Source organism: Lactuca saligna, chromosome 6 (assembly GCF_052625555.1).
Source record: "Lactuca saligna cultivar CGN05327 chromosome 6, ASM5262555v1, whole genome shotgun sequence".
In the NCBI taxonomy this organism is placed as follows: Eukaryota; Viridiplantae; Streptophyta; class Magnoliopsida; order Asterales; family Asteraceae; genus Lactuca; species Lactuca saligna.
In genome coordinates this window covers 131,926,867-131,949,413 of record NC_136422.1, presented here as the reverse complement: position 1 = coordinate 131,949,413, position 22,547 = coordinate 131,926,867, and the positions used below count along the sequence as shown (strand labels likewise).

Sequence of the window (22,547 nt, the reverse complement as noted above, 5' to 3'; positions counted from 1 at the left end):
AGAAATTGTATTTTATGTTGAACAATCTTTTAGATAATATACTTTATTGTAAAATGTTCAATATAAAATAGAAAATAAAATAAAAGGAAATAGGGTTAACGGTTGGCCAGTTAGTTTCACTATCCATTACAGGCGGCGTCAGCTAATCCAATCGCACGATTCCTCCTCCGCCTCGTTTTCGATGAAAAGCACGTGTGCACAGGCCGTCTCCGCCAATGCTCCACCGCCACCACCACCACTCCCATCACCTCCATCACTTTATTAACACCACCTCTACCTGAAAAAATCTCTCTCTCTCTCTCTCTCTCCACACACACTATGTCGATTTTCTCTCCTTCTTCCCCTACTCTCTTCTTATCCACCACAAATCCTAGGGTTTCTCTCTTACCTTCTACTTCTAATTCTTCATCCTGGCGAGTTCGTTCGGCTTTCCGGCGGTTTCCGTGCTTGGCGTTTTCTGCCGCCCATGGCATGGCGGAAACGGTTCAAGACAAGAAGTGTTCGCCTTCGCCATCCTCTACTCCACTACCGGTGTCTGGATCCGAACTCGGTTGCTCTCCTACATTCATCGATGCTCGCTCTGAACAAGGTATATGCGATTCCGAGTGTGTTTGTCGAGTGAATTTTACACTTGCTTTGAATGCCTGTGTCTATTTACTGTGATAGCGTTGGTACGCGTGTGTTATGCTTTTTGTTTTGCTCTATTTCAACTAAAACGAAGTGATGGTGGGAGAATTTCGAGCGATTGATTTGTCTGATATTCAATTATTCACTGTTCGCGATTTCTGATTTGTTTCTTCATTGCAGTAGTTTTGATCATTTCTTTTCAATTGTAAAGAAGTGCGGTGAATCGAGTTCTTGAGCGATTGTCAAATTCTTTAATACTAGGAGGTTTGATTTATGCACAACCTGATTTGAGACAAACTAATGATGTCTGTGTGTTCTTGATGGCTTGATTGATGTCCGAGATAAGATTTTGAATGATTGACATTGCTTAGCTTATCCAGAATCCAGATGTTCTTCTGGTTTGTTTGACTGTATTTGAACCAATGACATTTAGCAATCAACATCTTGATGAGTTTTTTTGGTGCATGTTCTTGTCTTATGATGATTTGAATCTAGTGATTATGCTTGTTGATACTGTTTGAGGCACCGAACCATCATCATCACTCAGTCTTCTTGCTATGCTGCCTCAACGAACAGGGCTCCTAATTTCATGTCTTGTTGTGAATGAGGACAATTGGTTTATGATATTTTTCATATAGTTAGATCCTTAATTACTCTTAATGTTATTGCCAAATGTACTTTGATTATGTTGTTCAAATTATTCGTGGCTTGCAGATGACATGTTAGGAGTTTCTGAAATGTAAGGCACATGTCAAAGAGAGAAATAATTTCTTCTGCTACATTTTAAATAATGCATTTATAACACAAAATCGTTCAAATACATAAGAAATCTACAATTTTGGTAATTTATAATGGACACCACTGAAGGTTCATGAACACCCGGTGTTCAACCATCAAAGCCCTAGGATTTCCCTATTTTATAAAATCATAACTTTTGAGACAACTTCAAGAAATGATGATCCCAAATTCCCAATTGTTATGCTTTTATGTAAAGATCCATAGATGTGTCTTTCTGTAGGGAATCTTCATGTGATTGTCAACTATCACATTTCACTGGAAACCTAATTGTGCGATTTAAGTACAATGTTACGCTTGCATGTAACTCTAAACATACCTTATTTAATGCATTCATATTTTCATATGCTATTATTTCAATATAAATCTTTCATTCAGATCTCATTTTGGGAATTCAAAGAGAGCTAGAAGCTGAAACACTTCCAAAACCCATTGCTCAATCAATGGAAGAGCTGTATCACAACTACAAAACTGCAGTAAACTTCTTTCTAGGGGTTTCCCTGTACTAATCCTTTAGTTTTAGATACTGATTTAGTGGATTTTATATTTATCCCTTTTAAGTTTTATATAACATTTATCATTCTTTCCTTTTTAGGTTCTCAAAAGTGGAGATCCTTGTGCAGAAGACATTGTAGTGTCAAATATGCGTGTAGCTTTTGATCGTATGTTTTTGGATGTGAAGGTTTGACCATTTGACCTAAAATATTCATTTATCTTGATCATGATTCATGAACCTCATCTCTAAACATGCAGGAGCCATTTGAATTTTCACCATATCATGAAGCTATTCGAGAACCCTTTGACTACTATACATTTGGTCAAAGCTATATTCGTCCTTTGATCAATTTCAAGTTAGTTAATCTTTGTTTGCTATTATCAGTTTTTCAGCTCTCTATTTATTATATATATATGATAAAGAAATGTGTAAATATCTATTGTCATTCAGGGAATCATATGTTGGAAACGTCTCCCTTTTCACTAAAATAGAACAACAGCTTAATCAGGTTCCTTATTCTATTTCTATATAATATAATTATTTCAGATCCTAATAATTATTATTATTATTAAACCATCAGGGAGAAAATGTGATTTTGATATCAAACCACCAAACAGAAGCAGATCCAGCTGTCATCGCCTTATTGCTTGAAACAACAAATCCCCATATATCTGAAAACATAGTAAAGCTCACCTCACCTCACCCTAAACTCAAACTAAAAAAATATATATTATATATTTCCTTTACTTAAAAAAAAATAAAAACACTGTGATGCAGATCTACGTGGCAGGTGATAGAGTTATAACAGATCCTCTTTGCAAGCCTTTCAGCATGGGAAGAAACTTGTTGTGTGTGTATTCAAAAAAACACATGAACGATGACCCTGAGCTTGTTGATATGAAAAGAAGATCCAATACAAGAAGTCTAAAAGAAATGGCTTTGCTTTTAAGGTACAATCAAATCTCTCTTTTCTAATATATAAAAATTAAAAATTAAAAATTTAAAGTTGAATTTTAGGGGTGGATCTAAAATAATATGGATCGCACCAAGTGGCGGAAGGGACAGACCAGATCCAGTAACAAACCAGTGGTTTCCGGTAACATCTTAATTTATGACATAAATAAAAAAATGAAATATATATTTCATATAATGTATATTCAATATTGTATAGGCACCATTTGATGCAAATTCACTGGACAATATGAGAAGGCTTGTGCAGCATGCGGGTGTGGTTGGACATATATACCCTTTATCCATGCTATGCCATGACATCATGCCACCTCCACCTCAGGTCTCTTCTTCTTCTTCTTCTTGGTTCATATGTATTCTTTTTGTTTGTCACTTATATACAAAATATTAAAAAAAACATTTTTTTTTTTTTTTTATATAAAAGGTTGAGAAAGAAATTGGAGAAAAAAGGTTGATATCGTATCATGGAACCGGAGTATCAGTGGGCCCCCCGATTGATTTCCAGGAAGCTACTGTCTCATGCGGATCCCCCGATGAGGTTTTTGTTACTTAATTTTACATTTTTATTTATTTTATTAATTTGATAAACTTTTTATTTAATTACGAGTGAAATGTATGGCAGGCGAAGGTAGTTTATTCACAGGCAGTTTATGATTCAGTGTGTGAGCAATACAACGTGCTACAATCTGCCATTAATGGAGGAAAAGGTCTAGAAGCATCAACACCAAATGTCTCATTGTCACAACCTCCCTTGCACTAGTTCTGTCCCCTCAGGTACTTTTCAACATTCTTTAGGGACCTGTTGGTAAATATTTAAATAAATTACAAATTTGGTCCCTGTCCTGTAGTGGAAACTAGAGGGGTTGTCTAGGTTTTGTTGTTAATGGTATTTATTTTTTTCTTTTGGGGAATGCAGGTGAAGGCTATTTTTTTTTTTTTTACATGACCTTAGGTGTATAGATACTGAAATTTACAGTAAGAGAAAGCGGTTGTTACATTACAGGTGGTTAGTTTTTGTTTTTGTTTTTGTGAACATTTCTCGATGAAGTCATGTTTTGGATTGGATCCTGAATGATGTACAGGTGTATGTTATGTTTTTGGATTGTAAAGGGATACACCACACCTTTAACATACACATGTTGCACCTTTTACAACCAATATATGAAATTTCTTTCTACTTTACCCTATGCTAATAAATGCACCTTTATATCTCTCCACTTAGGAGACGTGATACAGAAACCACATTTTTTGCCATGTCACGACAATGTCATGTCATTCTTATCTGAAAAGTACGGTTTCTTTGCCGCCTGCACATTAGATGTGGTGGCATAGTTTTTTTTTTTTGAATTAATTTAAATAAAAACACCAAATTTCATTAATTCAAATAAGGAAAACTAGCCGTCTACCCGCGCAAAGCGGCGGGGCACGTGAGTTCTTTCGGTGATATGTTTCCATTACAAAATTGTTATGTTAAAAAAAAGTACATGTTGAAGACAATATAATCAAACTATGGTGTTATTTGTTACATCATGCATCAAATAACCAATAAAAAGCAACCAGTCAAGACGACACAAAATATTAATCGTGCAATACTTCTTTATACACCACATTTGCTGTATAAACCCCATCACCTTTTGAATTTTCGTTAGGCTGTACTAATACTTTTGTATTGCAACGTGAAACCCCTCTGGACAATGCAACATAAAGTTGTCCATGCGAGAATACTGGTTCTGGAAGATAGATACCTACATATGGAATTGTTTGTCCCTGAGCTTTATTGATTGTCATTGCAAAGCACAATCGAATAGGAAACTGTTTCCTCTTTAGCTTGAATGGGAACATATCATCATCAGATGGACATAAAGGAATCTTAGGCAAAAATATCCTTGTTCCTGCATGTTGACCAACAGCTATTTCTGCATCAATAACATTTTGCTGAAAGCTTCTACATATCAATCGGGTGCCATTACACAACCCATTTGCTGGGTCAATATTCCGTAACAGTATTATCGGACATCCAACTTTTAATCGAAGGTAATGCGGAGGTAAACCACTAACACTGATCGAGTTTAAGAATTCCAACGGATAGAAGCCATTTTTATCATCTATGGCTTCATCAACACTATAGTAAATTCTCTCTTCTCCTTGAAATCGATCGATCATGTAATTGTTAATCGCATCGACACTATCATTTTTTGTAGATAATATTGCCCGCGATATGATATAATCTGATTCAGACCTATTAAATTCCAATGAGGGAAACACTGCATCAATCAAAGAATCTAATGATTTTTCTTTATCAGTGTATGGAATGACCATATCATCAGGGATGCGAATAAAACTTCCGTCCACTGTTTCTTCAACTCCATCACCAACCCGTAATAGAAAGTTTGAGAACCATGGATCAGTAAGTGCTCTCATATTTATTGTTAACCGCAACTTTATAATCGAAGACCAAAGAGGCGACATTCGTAGGCTAGAGTCTACAATTTGTGCTCGTGTCCCACGTCTTACGACTGGCAATACTTGTCTAAAATCGCCTCCCAGAACCATTATCTTTCCACCAAAAGGGAGTGCCACCCCAGTGATATCTTGCATTGTCCGATCAAACGCCTCCACCACCTGTCGCTTTGCCATCGATGCCTCATCCCATATGATTATTTTTGCAAGCCGAAGTAGTTGAGCGGTACCGCTTTGTTTTTGGATTCTACAGAATGAGTTATTATCTGGAGTTAGAGGAAGTTTGAAACGCGAGTGAGCTGTTCTCCCCCCAGGCATGTTATTAGCCGCAACACCCGATGAAGCTGTGGCGAGTGCAATATGACCAAGTTTGCGTATATTAGCAAGTAAAGCTTTGTACAGATATGTTTTTCTTGTTCCGCCAGGACCATCTATGAAGAACACTCCTGTACAATCAGTACACACATGCCTCATGATCTCATCATATGCATATTTTTGTTCAGGATTGAGAAACTCTTTGGCACGCAAATGGTCATCTTCCACAATTATAGAGCATTCTTCTTGTACCTCTCGAAAAACTCCAGACTGAAAATTCAAACCGGTGTTTACAGTCGGGAGATCAAAGTTATCAAGCTTGTTACCCATAGATTGTAGGAATACGCTTATGTCTGTAAGGACCATATTTTGTACTCGATTGACATTATCGTATTGTCTACTATAATCTTCGGAGAGAGAATTGTAGTGGGAATTCCATATCTTGCGAACATCTCCAGGATCACAAAAAACTAATATCGTTGCAAACAACCTTCTGAGAGCATTTGGAAACTGAAACAAGGAGGCCTCTACAAGACACTGCGATAAACTATCATCTGTCTCTATTAACCCTCTTTCAAGAGCCGCTTTTCGAAATGTGGGATGTCTTACGTTATTGACTGTGTACAGATCTTCAAAACATGTAGGACCCCTAACATGACATAATAACACACGTAGATAGTATCGCTCACCTTCAGCAGGATTTGCAGAAACCAAACGACCAACTGCTCGTGATACTTTTCGAGGATTCCATAGACGCGATTCTTTATTCCATGTGAAGTGTTTGGGAAAATCTTTGTATAAATATTCTCTTGCATTAACGTTATCTTTATTCATCTTGAAAAATGCAGTCAACATTGATCTCTTATCTTTCTCCCTCTCAACAACTGATTTCATTGCATCATCATCAGTGAACCTAACCAACTGTTGGTTTGGAAGATGCAATTGCAAAGTGATCACATTAGGGTGGATTTGATTAAGAGAAAAGCTAAAAATTCGCCATACTGCTTCTGGAGCGGAGACGTATCGTGCATCCTGAAAACGTTTTATCTCATTGATAACAACAGGTTGTGCATCTGGATCAATATGGATAACTTGCTTGTCATGACCCTTGTAAATATACTTAAAGATGTATTTCACTGATGTTATACTCGAGCAAACCTCAACATTTAGATGGCAGTTGAACATCATCAACAACTTTGGGTTATATGGGACAACCCATCTATTATCCATCATAATACCTTGTTTATTCACAGCAATTCCATTATCTCTCCTTCGATAAACCGGATATGTGTCCTTTCCTTGTGTTGTGGCTTCGTTGAATTGTCGAGGGTATCTAAAACGACAGGTTGGTGGATCACCTTGCATACAAGAACATTTTTTGTTTAATGTACCACAAGGACCATGTATCATGTGTGATTTGACCAGATCGTGTAGTATAGGATACTTTGTCGGGTTTGGAATTTCGGCACACACATACTTGTCATAATGGTCTGTATTGGTGAGCTTCCATTCAGGTTTCATTATTAAGAGAAAATGAGCATGTGGTAAACCACGTTTCTGGAACTCTATTACATAAACATATGCACTCACCACACCAAGGACGTGCCTCTTCAAGAGTTGTTCCTTAAGGTCATGTAACTTAGCACGAAAAACTCTTGCAACCAGATCTGGTCTATCTTGTGCTGTTTGAAAATGAAGTAACTCATTTTGGATTTCAGGCCAATTCGGATTGCACGTTATTGTAAGGAATATATCAGGTTTCCCTCCATCTTGAACTAAAGCCATAGCATCGAGAAATCGTCGTCGCATGTCACGAGGACCTCCGATGAAACTTGCTGGCAAAACAACACGTTGCCCAATCATACTTGCTTGTACCTCACCGGCATTGACACAATCCACAACACCTTGGTATAACTCCGCTCTTATTGTAGATTGGTTTTTTCTACAAAATTCCAAACGCGAAGTCTCAATCTTGATGTAGATATCTACCACAAATTGTTGTAATAATCTCCCTCCTAACATAATTACGTTCAAGTTTGATCGAATCTGCAACTTGTAACAGTAGTACTCCCGCATAGTTACAGTTTTCCTACCCGTTCTTATATCAGTCTCTACATAATGATTAAATTGAATAAATTATATCAATTTTTACATTTGTAAAATTTAACAATATTAAAATTGTGGCTATGCGTACCTTCTAGATCTTCATCGAAGATTTGGTCGTCATTAACCATCTCATTGAATGAAACCCCTTGCCTTAGTATGTTAGAATGCCATCCAGGCTCACCATTTGGAAAGAATAAAGGATAACACAATGGGTCATAACATCCCCAATAAGATTGAATTGTTTTTGGTTTGTCGGACCTTCCATATACTATAATACTTCTTTTATATGCGGTTATGTTGTCATTGCCTTCAATCCAAATACCAGCAACCTGTGAAATTATACAATAGAAAAAATATGATTAAAACTGGTACGTAATTTGCATAGTTATATTTAATACATGAAACATCTTTTTTCTCAAAAACATATGTACATAATTAATTTCAAACCTCGGATGTGGTTGGCCGGTTGTACACCCTTTGGTCTAGTTCTACTGATGCATTTAAAGTGACTCTGTAATTGTCGAGCGGTCCTAGATCAGCAAGGCTACGAAATATTGCAACGTATGGGTTTGTAGCAAGAACGCGAGTCAAAATTTCAACAATTGGTTTAGCAAGATTCTTCCATTCGAGTCTATTTGACATCTCAGCTTCAACATCGTAAAAATACAATTGTAAGAACTTAGGTTCATCCTTTTTCCTTGGAACTAACTGATCGATTCTATGGTATATCCCTCCATTCACACAAAAAGTGTATACCCCAGATGTCATATTGGCCATCGATTCATCCACTTCTACGCCCATTGATGCAAATGAATAGTTGGTGTTGTATGCACGTATATTCTTTCTAAACAATTTGCCTAATTTTGTTTCTGAGGTGAAAAGATTGTGTAATTCGTCAGGAATAGATGAGTCTGCCAACTTTGTCTTTCCACTCATGCAACAAAAGCCAGCAGATTCAAATTGTAGTCGTTTTGCCCCACAATAAGTACATATATCATTGAACTTCACCACATGATGTTTTTTACGGATACCGGCGAAAACAAAACTATATGGATCATCCGAGATGCTACCATTTTGTACTGATGGAGTGACATTGCCATGGATACAACCTTGTGGATCTGTAGACATTTTATTCATTAGTTAAATGTAATATAAATAAAATTAAAATAATTACACATAATTATTAGCCAATATATATGATATTTTTCGGTAAAAATCAAATACTGACCTATTGATGTTGAAATTTGAGTTATCAATTCATCGCGTGGAGGTAGTATTACGTCAGGCTGACTTTGAATACCTACGTATAAACAAAAATTTCTCATTAAGAATGTAAATTATGAAAGATTATGGTTAAATGTAATGTTGTACTACTTAGATTGTAATATGATAACTTCAGACATAGTTACCTGGTTTTGTTATGGTTGGTTCCGTCTGACGTTGATAAGGGTTTCTATTATAAATCAACTTTTTTTGACCAAAATCCATTACACATGTAGGAGATGCATTGGTAATATCCACCAGATTCCTATTTACTGTTGGCACATTTGACAAAAATGTTGTGTTTTGACTATTTCCTTCCCCATTAACTATTCGTCTCATTTTGTTTTTCTCCTTTCGTCGTTCGTAACATGCCTTATTATATGCTTTTCGTTTTTCTGCAACATTTTTTTAAATGAAAAATGTATAACGATGATATACTAATAATGATTGTAAATATGTGATATACCTTTTGTATTTTCTGCATCAATTTGGATAACATTATTATGTTTATTTTCTTTACCATCAAACCTCATTGCAAACTGTAAAACACACAAAAAAATGTATACTTTATTTTATACATAACAAATCAAAAAGTATGATTATTCAAATACGAAATTTATTACCATTTGTTTTTGTTATAATAGTTTAGATCAAAACCAGATTTTATTTATGTGTTTCTGGTAATGTGAATGGTCTATAAGGAGATGATGCTTGAGTTGCCGACATATATTGGTTTGATGATACTTCTTTTCTTAGGTGAAGCTAATTACTTTGAAACACGTTGCATCTAACTAAAAAAATACTATAAATAGTAGACTTTTATCTTATTAGTTGAAAAGTATTCAAAATTATACCGGGAAACAAAATAAGATTTTTTGTTTTGAATTGGTTTTACATGTAATTCAATTTTAATTATTATTTTTGTAGATTCTTAAAAAAAAAAAAAATAGGAATTGCATGAAAAAACGTATAAAATTCTCTTACTTTTTCCTTGTTTTTTAATACAGGTCTAATAATTTAATCAGAGTTGGAAGTGGATACAGTTTGATGGACGAAAACCAGTTATCACTGAAAAACGATGAAGTAGCATATAGCTTTAATTATGGGTATGAATTTTTTATTTTTATTTTAGTAACCTATTTGGTTTTTTAGCATTTATTTATTTTTTTAAAATTTTAGTATGAATATAGGTTAATCCAGTTGGAAGTGGATGCAGTTTCATGGGGATAAACACTTATTACTGAAAAACGATGAGGTAGTTGATCGAGAAAGGATAGAGGTGAATATCGATGGATGTGGATTCGCATATGAAATCAATTGTGTTCGCATCTATGAAATCAGTTCGCATATGACATCAATTGAGTTCGCATTTGGTTTTGTGGGTCAAAACAGTTCGCATAAGAAGTTCACGATTTGTTGTTTGAGGTTAATTGATTTTGATTTCGCAAGCTTGGAGTCGGAGATCTGGATTGTGTTCGCATCTATAGAATGCGAGGAGAATTTAATGGTGATATTCAGTTCGCATTTGGTGACACAAGTACGTGGTTGATGATTTTTGGTTGGTTCGCATTTGAAATCAGTTGGTTTCGCATTTGGGTTCGTATATGGGTTTCTCAAACAACTGAAATGCGAATATGAGACAACTGATTAATTTCTCAGTTAATGCGATGAAATGCGAATGAACTCAAAGACGGATGGATGCAAGATGCGAAGAACTTGAATGAAAATGCGAAGTTTTTAATGTATAAATGCGAATGAACTCAAAGACGGAAGAAAGTTTTTAATCTTAAATGAAATCATAGTTTCCTAATAAATTAATTAACAAAATACTTAACCCGAAAACAAAATCGAAAACCAAAATATAACCACATAACGTGAACCCACCAAACCAATTACGAATGTTAAAGAAACACACATGAGAATTAACAAAAAAAAAAAAAAACAGTTCGCATATGAAATCAATTGTGTTCGCATCTATGAAATCAGTTCGCATATGACATCAATTGAGTTCGCATTTGGTTTTGTGGGTCAAAACAGTTCGCATAATAAGTTCACGATTTGTTGTTTGAGGTTAATTGATTTTGATTTCGCAAGCTTGGAGTCGGAGATCTGGATTGTGTTCGCATCTATAGAATGCGAGGAGAATTTAATGGTGATATTCAGTTCGCATTTGGTGACACAAGTACGTGGTTGATGATTTTTGGTTGGTTCGCATTTGAAATCAGTTGGTTTCGCATTTGGGTTCGTATCTGGGTTTCTCAAACAACTGAAATGCGAATATGAGACAACTGATTAATTTCTCAGTTAATGCGATGAAATGCGAATGAACTCAAAGACGGATGGATGCAAGATGCGAAGAACTTGAATGAAAATGCGAAGTTTTTAATGTATAAATGCGAATTGGGGAAGAAAGCTAAGAGTTTCGCATTTGGCCCCTGATCTTTTCAAGAAATAATATAAGTGGTCCAACTTCGCAAAATGGGGTCATAAAAAGACAAAAGTGCAGAATTTTCATTTCGCATCCCTGTAGTCTTCGCAAAATGGAAAATTTTACCCAGTTCCACCTTATAAACCCTGCTATAAATCCCACTGCCATGAAGTATTTCCCTTATATATATATATATATATATATATATATATATATATATATATATATATATATATATATATATATATATATATATATATATATATATATATATAGTAAGTCAAAAAGAAAATAAAAACACCACATTCACGAATGAAAAGTTAACAAATTAACAAAACCAATAATAAAACTTAAAACTGATAAAAGATATAATGTGGTAAAACCATATGTGTTAAAAGTTCCACAACTGAATTGAAAACACGGGAATTAAAAAAGTTTTCAAGAAAATCTTTTTCTAATACTCTCATCAATATCTAGCTCTAATCCTATCAGCTTCATACATTTGTGGTTCAACATCAAAGTCGGTTAAAACAGTAGAAACCAATAAATTACCTGCAAAAACATGAAACATGTGGCATAAAATTTAATAATATGTATTTACAATTTGGAATATGTTGATATTAATATAAATTATATACTGATCATATTTTTTAACTGACCCAAATTGTTGTGGACCAGCTTCATGCAAGAAACATAGAGTATGGATTTGTTGTATGTTGCAACAATAACCTTAATCATAAGGTTTGCTGGTACGTTATACAACAATAACTTTGTTACGTTCCCCCTATTAAAAGGTAATGCTGTTTAAACTCTTATAATGAATGATAATAAATTTAATAAAAAAACTATGTTGTTTTAAGTGTTTTTTGAATACATATATACTTACGTCTCATCTTGGAGAATTAACTCAAATGATCGCAGCTGTCTGATTCGATTTCCCCATACTATTCTTCCAACCACATCTAAAAAACATATTTTCTTGTTAAATTTATAGTAGATGATATAAAAATGATTAAAAAAAAGATATAAATATACCAACAAGCCTTCTTTTATTTGTATGATCTTGTGCAACAGTTGTGACAGTAGACACAATTGGATAAAGTGGATATCCACTGGCAAAATCGCTTGCTAACCGAGTAAAAGTTGTGGCATGGTTTATCATTATCGCCTTATCACTGGTGCAGATTTTGTACTGTTGGTACATTGGATTGTCCAAATGGTATTCATCAACTTGGAAATGTTGCACAGAGAATACATTTCCTTTCAGATTCATGTTTCGATATCCGGGCACTAAATGGCGAGGTATGATTGCTAATATTTTTTCTCTTTGGTGTAAATAACAAAATGGTAATGGTATTATTTACAAAATTAAACTTTTAATAGAAGTTGAATATTTTAATTGGAAAAAAACCTTACCTGGCGATCTATCATCCACAAGAGCATCCTGTTGTTTTCCATGTCCTCCCAAACATACAATACTCTAACACTTGTAATGTTCCACCATTCATATATTTGCCCCAAAGCAGAAAATTCATTAACAGTAGTATGATAAATATCCATTTCAACTGAAAAACACTTCAGTTAATAATTGCTATACTTGATGGTTTTTCTAATACATATTGCTTGTACTATGAAATAAAGTAAAAGTTCAATACCTGTTTGATTCTGATATAGCATATAGAACAGATGGTTTTATGAAATCAATGGAACAAATGGTTTGATGGTAAAGTATGGAAGCAAGATTCGTAATCTTAAATATGTATATATGTACAGATTACAAAACATGTTTGTTATTAATGGATGAGATAGATTTAATGTATATCATCAGTTTTTTTTTTTTAAATGACAATTTAAAAAATCCTAATCAGTTTGGATAGAATTTGAAGTGCTTATCTGATAAGCACTATGATAATTTCGAAGTTAGTGTTATCTTTTTCTAATTAATAATGATATAAACTGTAAAGATAATTTCGAAATTAATATGTTGACTAACATTGATCCTTAAAATTTGGGATATGAATGGTTTTGAGCGGGAAAATATTGACACCTGGGTAACCCTCTACAATAAATACCTATGTTTGCTTCTCTGAAATTCGATAATGACTTGATTCTTCCACCTGGGAAGAAGGTATGTTCACATATTTTTTGTTTTCTCTTTTGATTTAATTGTTACGTTGTAACTAATACTACTTTTGACATAGAAAAACGGCCATAATGTCGAACTCAAGTAGCATTGTAAATAAGCAGGAATGTGATCAAATCATCCTTCAACTTTGTATGCAGGAGAAACATGAGAAAGAAAAGAAAAGGGAATGGGCATTGCTAAATTGGAATTGGGATGAGGTTATTGATATTCTAAGTTCTGAAGATGAAAAGCTGGATGATGAAGCTGTGGAAAAGTCTGACACATTAGATTCAACAAAACCAAAAACTTTGTCACCACCACTGAAGAGACCCCGTGTCAAAGTTCAAAGCCGAAACAGATGTTATAGGCTTCGTGATGAAGAAGATGGTGAATTTCCTGTTGATGTCGGGTAAGATCATTTGTACTTTGTTTTACAAACGATCATGAAAAACTGTTTTTTTTTATATATTTCAAGGATCAAGAAACTTATGAATGCCTTAAATTTTATTTTTTTGTCAGGAGTGGTTTGATTACTGTTGCAGCTGAAAACCAGCCATCTCAGGATGATGAAGATGCAGTTGTTAACACCTAAGTTTTTTTAGTAGATTTATTTGATGTTGGAATTTTTATGGTTGTCTTTTTTTTGGATTGTTTCAAATAAGTAACATGTTTTTATGGTGTTGTTTTTCCTTTGCTATTACATTATTATTTTCTGGGGTATAAATGCATGCCTTGTTTTTATGTCTTTTAAAAGGCAACCAATGTCACACAATCCATAGGTATTTATTGTAGAGGGTTACCCAGGTGTCAATATTTTCCCGCTCAAAACCATTCATATCCCAAATTTTAAGGATCAATGTTAGTCAACATATTAATTTCGAAATTATCTTTACAGTTTATATCATTATTAATTAGAAAAAGATAACACTAACTTCGAAATTATCATAGTGCTTATCAGATAAGCACTTCAAATTCTATCCAAACTGATTAGGATTTTTTAAATTGTCATTTAAAAAAAAAACTGATGATATACATTAAATCTATCTCATCCATTAATAACAAACATGTTTTGTAATCTGATTAAATGTCACACATATGACATTTAATCAGAAAATCGATCATTCTTTAAATATGACATTTAATCAGAAAATCGATCTAAAAATGAGACATTTGGTGTTTATCGATTTTTCAGGGTCGACGGGTTGTATGAAAAGCGAAGGCTGAGTAATTGAAAATTAGAGGATCGATGGTTGCTACTAATTGCTTGTAACTGGTATTGGTTTCATATCGATGGATGTGGATTCGCATATGAAATCAATTGTGTTCGCATATATGAAATCAGTTCCCATATGACATCAATTGAGTTCGCATTTGGTTTTGTGGGTCAAAACAGTTCGCATAAGAAGTTCACGATTTGTTTGAGGTTAATTGATTTTGATTTCGCAAGCTTGGAGTCGGAGATCTGGATTGTGTTCGCATCTATAGAATGCGAGGAGAATTTAATGGTGATATTCAGTTCGCATTTGGTGACACAAGTACGTGGTTGATGATTTTTGGTTGGTTCGCATTTGAAATCAGTGGGTTTCGCATTTGGGTTCGTATCTGGGTTTCTCAAACAACTGAAATGCGAATATGAGACAACTGATTAATTTCTCAGTTAATGCGATGAAATGCGAATGAACTCAAAGACGGATGGATGCAAGATGCGAAGAATTTGAATGAAAATGCGAAGTTTTTAATGTATAAATGTGAATGAACTCAAAGACGGAAGAAAGTTTTTAATCTTAAATGAAATCATAGTTTCCTAATAAATTAATTAACAAAATACTTAACCCGAAAACAAAATCGAAAACCAAAATATAACCACATAACGTGAACCCACCAAACCAATTACGAATGTCAAAGAAACACACATGAGAATTAACAAAAAAAAAAACTTTCATTCACAAATGGTATAATGCATAAATAAAGTTTATTTTTTTCATTTACATAGAAAATATTAAGAACAAAACACTCCCATGTTCTTGTACATGATACATACAAAACAAAGAAGAAACTATTATTCATATGGTACCTTCAAATATAAGAATGATACAATAGTCAAATATGTATATGATAAAATTTGAAACAAATCAATCCAAATTCACAAAATTTTGTCAGTTAAATTTTTTTTGTTGTCTGACAATAAATGAAACCAAAAACTTATGCATTGCAATTTTCAAAAACAAAACTTACAAATGGGTTTACCCCAAACAATAACAAAAACTTACATATTGCAACTTTAAAGAAAAAACTAAACATTCAACTACAAGAGCTCTAAAAACCCAACAAGAAGATCATATTCAGATCTTAAGAAGCTTACCCACGATTTCTTTGAGATGTTGGTTTATATCAATCCATTTCAAGTCCTGTAAACACACATAAACACAAAGTTAGACATACGCATAGATACAGGACGATGGTCAGCAGCACCGGAATTTTAGAAGGATGCATAGAGGAAACTAATATGTGGAAGCTATGAGGTAGCTTTTTGATAGAGAGACAGAAAGGGGAAGTGCAAAGAACGATAACAAAGGTGGTGGGTTTAGCAAGCAAAGATAGCCATGGAAGGAGAAAAAAGGTAGTGTCTCGCAACAACAATGATCTAGGAATTTTTATAAACAACTAATTGACTCTTGGTGATTTGCAAGATAAACATAGACTCATACAAACACACACAACCAAATTGAGAAACGATAAGGAAAGAAAGTAATACCTTGAACTAAACAAATTAACAAGCTCTCTAGTTGCTTATTTCTTTAAGAACATCAAACTAACTATGAAATTTTCAAATATAATAAGAACCTCTATTATCAATTGCAAAGAATACAATATAAAAAAACGATGATATAGTCATAAAGAGAGTAACAACTATCTGACATTTGTGTTAATTTTCTAGTTCTAATGCAATTTCATCTACCGGAAGGACTTAAATGAGAGAACTTGAAACCAACATTTCATGATCAGCTACAATGAGATCAAAATCTACAAAACTAACATCTGACCTGCAAATCCCACACCAATATCCGATATTCAAATGATGGAGTAAAAACCCCAAACCCAATCCCCAAGAAAAAACAAACAATATCTTACCTTCAAACACAGATTCAGATTAACCCATCTGCAATTTTTTGGGTTTAATTAAGAATCAGTTCTAAATGAAAACTAAAATCGGAAACTATTAAAGAAAACCTACATGGCTTCGAATGATCTGTCGAATCTTTGAGTAGTCCACATCGGTTTCAAGGTTGAAGCGGCGATGCATATATCCTTAGGTTTCCAACGAGTGATGGAGATATGAATGAGGTGATGGTAGTAATGAAGTAGTGAAGACGAATGTGTTGATATGTGTAGGGTTTTAGAGATAGGTCTTAATAAGGTGTAGAAGTGGTAGAGGTGCGTTGGGGATGGGTAACAGTAGATATTGGTGAACAGAGAAACGTAGGCGAAGGAGGGTAGAGGCGAAAAATTATTGGGTGGCGGTGATAGACGGATAGAGGCAGAGTGCCTACATTGGTGGTCAGACTGTGCGTGGTTAACGTTAATTTTAGAGAAGTAGGTAGGTGGCAGAGAAGGTGAAGCATGCGTGACTGTGGGTGGAGATTATGGAGGTGACGGAGTTGTGCGGTTGTGTGGCTGGTGAATTCCAACAGCTAGGGTTTTTCCATTGAATGAAGGAGATAATGTATAAAGAGATTGAAAAGCCGGTTATGGTTGTTGACCGATTAAACTGGCTGAAAGAAGGCCAGATCGGCTTCGTTGAGATAAATAAGGATTTTAACTCGGGGATTAAATAGCTTAGTCAAAATTCATGCATAGGTGATTGTACACTAAGTTTAAAAATTTAGACGATTTCAAATTTAATATTATTTTATTAATGGTTGTTTGTAATATTAGCTTAATCGTTTGTACGTCTTAAAAAAATAATATTATTATATTCAATCTATTTATAGAAATAGTTAGATTTCTTTTATAAGTAGTAAAGATATTTACTAAAACTAAAATAGCTTAAAAAAATAAAAACAAAAGAAACTTAAATAAAACATAAATAAAACAACATAAAAAATAAAAAACACAAAAAAAAACTTAAAAAAACACAAATAAAATAACTAAAAACATACTACATGAATTCATGAAATTTTCATCTGAGAACTGTCAGTCATTTGAGGGATCCAAATTGAGATTAATGTGTTAAATCATGTAAATGTGTTTCACTAAGTGCATGCAAAGATTGTGAAATGTTTCAGTGTTACGTATATATCCTCTTCTATCCATATAGTCATCGCCACCGATTTATGTTGATTGTGTTTTGGGGATGGTTTCATGCTTGTCATGCACATATAGCTTTCTTCTTTCATCTTCAATAATCATATTACACAATATGATACATGTATATATGACTTCTTGAAGTTTTCCTTTGCCAAAAAAAATGTTGGTTTTTTCCATATGTGACAATGGTTTTTAAGAGCTTCAAAAGCCCACTTGACATCCTTTCTAGCTCTTTTTTGAGCTTTCTTGAATTATTTTTTCAGTTTAGAATCATGTGGATACATAAATGATTTAATAAACATATCACACTTATGATAGATCTCATCAACAAGGTAATAGTCATACTTATATGATATTCCATACACTAGAAAAGACGCATTTGGTGCAGAACCGTCATATATGTTGTAAAAAATAGGTGAACAATTAAGAACGTTGATTTTGTTAATTGAAGCGAGAGAACAAAAAGAAAAAAAAAACATGTCAAATCCATAGATCTTGAGATGCCACAACTTCAAGTATGATCGGGTGACCTTGATCACCTTGGATGAATTGACCATGGTATGAGGTATGACAATTTTCTCATTCTTAATGGAGATAATCTAAACTTCTTATCATTCTAAAAAAGTCATGTACACTAGCATGATGGGCTTGCAATTGTGAAATATCGTTGCATGTAGGCTTACGTAGATATTTTAGTCCATAAATCTTAATCACATATTTGCAAAAATAATGGAGACTATCTCGTGCAGTCCTTGCGGACATCCTAAAACTCTCGTCCAACGCATCAGTATGAATGACAAACTAATTGACGAAGTGCGACTGTGTATTTTTGTAAGAGAGTGAAACTGAATGTATCTCTAGCATCGGAGAGTTAGAAAGTAGTACTCTTAAGAAATGACATTATCGTCAAAGTAGTCTTGCATCAACCGTTGTTAACTGCTTCACGGTTTCTTTGAATATATCTTCGTATTCTCTGTTCTGAAATTTCGGCTTTGTTTTAAAGTGTTGAAAACATCATCTCCATCATTGCTATCCTCCACTTTCTTTATTGGAACCACCATCCAAAACAACATAACCTCCGTACCCATTAATCCAAACCCAACAACACAATGAGGACCATCCTTCACCCTTTCCCGATGACAATTTCAATTCACTACCAAGCTCACCATCTTCACCTTAACACAATGATAATGCTTCAAAATTATTTCTTATTTTAGAAAAATATTTTACGCAAAACAATTTCTTTTTTTATTTTTTGTCATTTTCTATTAGATATCAAAATATTTTATTATTTTATGTATCTACATCTTTTGATTGTTTATACTTATTTAAAATATAATCTAATCAATAAAAAAAATGCACATTTTAGATTTGAAGTGCTAGTATTCGTTAAAATAGTTAAGAAATAAATAATTGTTTTTGATGTTTAAAAGGTTGTGAAAATACTTGTCTTGTCTTTTAATACTTTTGTGTTTGGTGTATTGTTGTTGGTGTTTCCCATGTTCAACTTTTTTGTGTCCTCAAGACAAAATACATACAAAAGTAATACATACAAAAGTAATACTTTCTATATTTTATGAATGATTTCCATGTGACAAAAATGAATCTCATTCAGATACTTATATGTTAATAAAATGATTTAACTATCACAAGTCACAACTATGAGTGTAATGATGAATCCTAATGATTTATAGGAGTCCTTTTTTGTAAATAAAGATAACGAGATAAGTTTTTTAATAAAATAACAAATAAATTTAAGTCAGAACACAAAAAAAAAAAAAAAAAAAAGGGTCCAAGATTAATTTTTATCATACGATATAAAAAAAGAAAGATCATCAATTTATAGTTTAACTAATAATTCAAGGCCAGAAAAGATGATTGATGTACAAAAGAACAATAAAGAATTTGTAAATTGTTTGTCTATCCCTTCATTGTTAACATCTGTACTCGGTTATTGGATGGAAAAATAAAAATTGAGGTTAAATAATTGGTTGGAGTGTTTACAAAACGATAGATCCTATAAATTACAACCGTTAAATGAATTAGATATAAAAACGGTGATTTACAAACCAATACACCAAACACAAAAAAGGGTAAAAAAAATTGTTTTTGATGTTTAAAAGGTTGTAAAATCATCAGTTTTGTGTTTTTTACTAGATTAATATGGGGAAATTTGGAAAAACAAATTATATATTTTAACTTTATTGACAAAAAAAGTCACTAATGATTTATTTATTTTTCTTATTTTTATTTTACATTTTAACATTTTGTATCCGGTTAGTGGCGATTTTAAAAGTTAAATTGCAAAAAAAAAAAAGGTCATGAATGTCGTTTTCGTTAATAAGGTTAAAGTTTAAGAACTTTTCTGGAGATTTTCGTTTTTATATATATGAAACTTATTTGAAGAAAAATTATATTTATTATTAAAAAACATAAAATAAATATGTTGATTCCGAAGGATCGCGAAATTATCGGACATCTTGTTACTTACACTAGACTTTATGTAACGCTCGGTTTCGAATCGTTTCATTATTCGGGACCATGACCTGATCATCAGTTATCATAAGACTTAAGGTCTTGGGGAAGAAAAGTTTAGACTCATTTGGATGTGGGTGTTGTTGGTTATGTGATGATAATGTTACGTTTGTGTTTTAGAACCCAAGAGTATCAGTAAAGGCGTTGGTTTGAGCCCTTTATGAATTTTGGATTTAAGTTCGGTTTGTTTTCAGATTAAATAAAGTTGATAGAAATTTAGATCTTCTCGTTGCCTTTCCATGGATATAAAGAACGTCGAAAACGGATAAGGGATGCAAAAGTTATGACTATTCGAAGTTAGAGGGGTTTTGGGCCAAATCGGGTACGCATGGCGTACCAGGTGGGAACACATGGCATTCAAAAGGAAAATGGACGCGAGCCAGCTTGGGAATGCTAGGCTGTTTCAAAAGCTCGTTTTTAGGGTTTGGTCCCTTTATAATCATCATTATGGACCCAAACCTCTTCCATTCTTCAGCCTCCATCCTTTTTAACCCTAAGAACGAAACCCTAGCCCCCATTTGTGTATTTCTTGAGCTTCATGGTGGTTTTTGTGTGTTTTGGTGCTTGAAGAGAAAGAAGGAACTTCTTGAAGTGTCAATGCTTGACTTAGAGTTTTTGGATTCAGGCTTTGCTCACTTAGATCTAACTTATCGAGGTATAAAGTCTCAACCTTGACAACTCTTTCATGTAGATCTAGCTAGTTGGTTTTGGTTATGATTTTGGTCCCTTTGTGGTGGTTCTTGTGAGTAATAGTTACTCTAGAACCTTTGAGCTTCATATTTGGTCCTTGTTGGGGTTATGAAGTCTTAAAGTTTGGATCTTGATGAGTATAAACCTTTCATGCATGTTTTGGTGGTCTTTTGGTAAAGTTTGGGACTTAGCGTTTTGATTTGGGTCCCATTAAGTATTGCTAAGTCAGGAACTTTATGACTTAAGAAGTCCCTTTGAATCAGATCTGGAAGTTTGGACAAAGTCTTAAGGTAAAAGCTTGCATTTTGGCCTCTTTATGGAGTTAGAATGCTTGAAATCATGATTGGGTCCTTTTGGACCATGCAAAGGTACCAAGTTGACAACTTTATGGGTTAAGTCAATAATATGAAACTATTTTGAATAGTTGGACGTTGTACTTAAGGTATTAAGTCATTGGTGCAATGTTCGGACATTGGGCGGGAACGTCGTGCGTTTGTCTCGGGAATCACGCAATTTTTGGACAAAGCTCAAGAGTGCTCAAGAATGGATTATGGTTTGTTTAGGGACGAAGGTAAGTTGGAGGATAATGAAAGAAGGTATGTTGGGACTTAAGGATGTTTAAATATTGTCCAAACCGTAAAAATTAGGGTTTGGGGAATCACGCATGTATGCCTCGTGTACGCTAGTACGCCCCGCATACGTGAAATTGCCCCAAAAATTACCAAAATGCCATTATGGGCCATTTTGCAAGCTTTCTCATGTACAAGGGTTAATATGAAATAATTCTTCATACTTAGGGTTAAAATGGAAAATATCTCATTATTGGAATGTTAAGTGTCTTTATATCGTTGAGCTCCTATTAACAAGATTTTCAATTATCGTTTAGATTGCGTCTGCTAATAATTGAAGTCAGATTTGAACGTTCTCTATATGAACGCTCTTGGTTTAATGAATACTATAACTTTCTTGTAGATCATTAAAGCTAAAAAGTATTTTATAAAAAAATTACTTTTTACGTTACGCATGGTCGTGCTGGTTTAAATTGTGAAACTTCAACAAGTCATAACTTCTTCGTTATAAGTTGGATTTCAACGTGTTTTATATGTACGAAATCCTTGCGATATATACTATAACTTAGGTTAAGATTATTTATCCTAACTAATCTTCTATCAAAAAGTCATTTTAACGCTTATTATATCTAAACTGACTAGCTCGAATCTATTGGTGTTACAGTGTTGGTTTCATTGATAGCTCGCCATGTATCGTATGTTGGTACGTCCATGTCATTGCTTGTAGAACATCGACACATGTCATCTTTTTGTAACAACGTAATTTTTCAAAACAATTTTTCATTTCTTTAAATCATAATTTCATTCAAAACAAACCATAAAAATCCATTGTAACGTAGTCATAATACAAAACATGTCAAA

The 22,547-nt window shown here is 33.6% G+C and overlaps 3 protein-coding genes and 2 long non-coding RNA genes across 5 annotated transcripts; 2 read left to right on the top strand and 3 right to left on the bottom strand.

The window, feature by feature from the left end:
• The first annotated feature begins 95 nt into the window (after positions 1 to 95).
• Positions 96 to 4,069, top strand: ATS1 (phospholipid/glycerol acyltransferase family protein). The gene is made up of 12 exons (XM_078959845.1): positions 96 to 589; positions 1,801 to 1,898; positions 2,018 to 2,104; positions 2,176 to 2,273; positions 2,369 to 2,426; positions 2,499 to 2,600; positions 2,696 to 2,868; positions 2,936 to 3,014; positions 3,090 to 3,209; positions 3,312 to 3,425; positions 3,510 to 3,661; positions 3,804 to 4,069. The coding sequence occupies exons 1-11, from the start codon at positions 319 to 321 to the stop codon at positions 3,645 to 3,647; spliced, it is 1,338 nt and encodes a 445-aa protein (XP_078815971.1). The 5' UTR covers positions 96 to 318; the 3' UTR covers positions 3,648 to 3,661; positions 3,804 to 4,069.
• Positions 4,070 to 4,154: 85 nt separating this feature from the next.
• On the bottom strand, positions 4,155 to 9,657 carry LOC145002904 (uncharacterized). The gene is made up of 8 exons (XM_078962088.1): positions 9,643 to 9,657; positions 9,498 to 9,570; positions 9,178 to 9,426; positions 8,997 to 9,068; positions 8,216 to 8,886; positions 7,857 to 8,097; positions 4,701 to 7,773; positions 4,155 to 4,194 (listed from the first exon to the last, which is right to left on the bottom strand). Exons 1-8 carry the CDS (start codon positions 9,655 to 9,657, stop codon positions 4,155 to 4,157), a joined length of 4,434 nt encoding a protein of 1,477 aa, XP_078818214.1.
• Positions 9,658 to 9,927: 270 nt separating this feature from the next.
• On the top strand, positions 9,928 to 12,598 carry LOC145001865 (uncharacterized). Its single transcript, XR_013661738.1, has 3 exons — positions 9,928 to 10,137; positions 10,222 to 10,286; positions 12,138 to 12,598. It is a non-coding gene; the product is annotated as an uncharacterized LOC145001865 (long non-coding RNA).
• Positions 11,823 to 12,663, bottom strand: LOC145001864 (uncharacterized). The gene is made up of 4 exons (XM_078961199.1): positions 12,495 to 12,663; positions 12,346 to 12,421; positions 12,119 to 12,243; positions 11,823 to 12,011 (listed from the first exon to the last, which is right to left on the bottom strand). The coding sequence occupies exons 1-4, from the start codon at positions 12,661 to 12,663 to the stop codon at positions 11,926 to 11,928; spliced, it is 456 nt and encodes a 151-aa protein (XP_078817325.1). The 3' UTR covers positions 11,823 to 11,925.
• Positions 12,664 to 15,773: 3,110 nt separating this feature from the next.
• On the bottom strand, positions 15,774 to 17,110 carry LOC145001758 (uncharacterized). The gene is made up of 2 exons (XR_013661707.1): positions 16,820 to 17,110; positions 15,774 to 15,992 (listed from the first exon to the last, which is right to left on the bottom strand). It is a non-coding gene; the product is annotated as an uncharacterized LOC145001758 (long non-coding RNA).
• Between the last annotated feature and the right edge of the window lie 5,437 nt (positions 17,111 to 22,547).

Bases quoted from the DNA above. Each gene is read 5' to 3' on its own strand.
- LOC145002904 (XM_078962088.1), bottom strand. The intron at 8,887-8,996 runs GTCAGTATTTGA...AAATGTCTACAG, and splicing joins TCAAATTTCAACATCAATAG to ATCCACAAGGTTGTATCCAT. The intron at 8,098-8,215 runs GTTTGAAATTAA...ATAATTTCACAG, and splicing joins ACCGGCCAACCACATCCGAG to GTTGCTGGTATTTGGATTGA.
- LOC145001864 (XM_078961199.1), bottom strand. From the start codon at position 12,663: ATGTACCAACAGTACAAAATCTGCACCAGTGATAAGGCGATAATGATA. The intron at 12,422-12,494 runs GTATATTTATAT...TATGTTTTTTAG, and splicing joins AAATAAAAGAAGGCTTGTTG to ATGTGGTTGGAAGAATAGTA. The intron at 12,012-12,118 runs GTCAGTTAAAAA...ATGTTTTTGCAG, and splicing joins GCTGGTCCACAACAATTTGG to GTAATTTATTGGTTTCTACT.
- ATS1 (XM_078959845.1), top strand. From the start codon at position 319: ATGTCGATTTTCTCTCCTTCTTCCCCTACTCTCTTCTTATCCACCACA. The intron at 2,274-2,368 runs GTTAGTTAATCT...ATTGTCATTCAG, and splicing joins CGTCCTTTGATCAATTTCAA to GGAATCATATGTTGGAAACG. The intron at 2,427-2,498 runs GTTCCTTATTCT...TTAAACCATCAG, and splicing joins TAGAACAACAGCTTAATCAG to GGAGAAAATGTGATTTTGAT.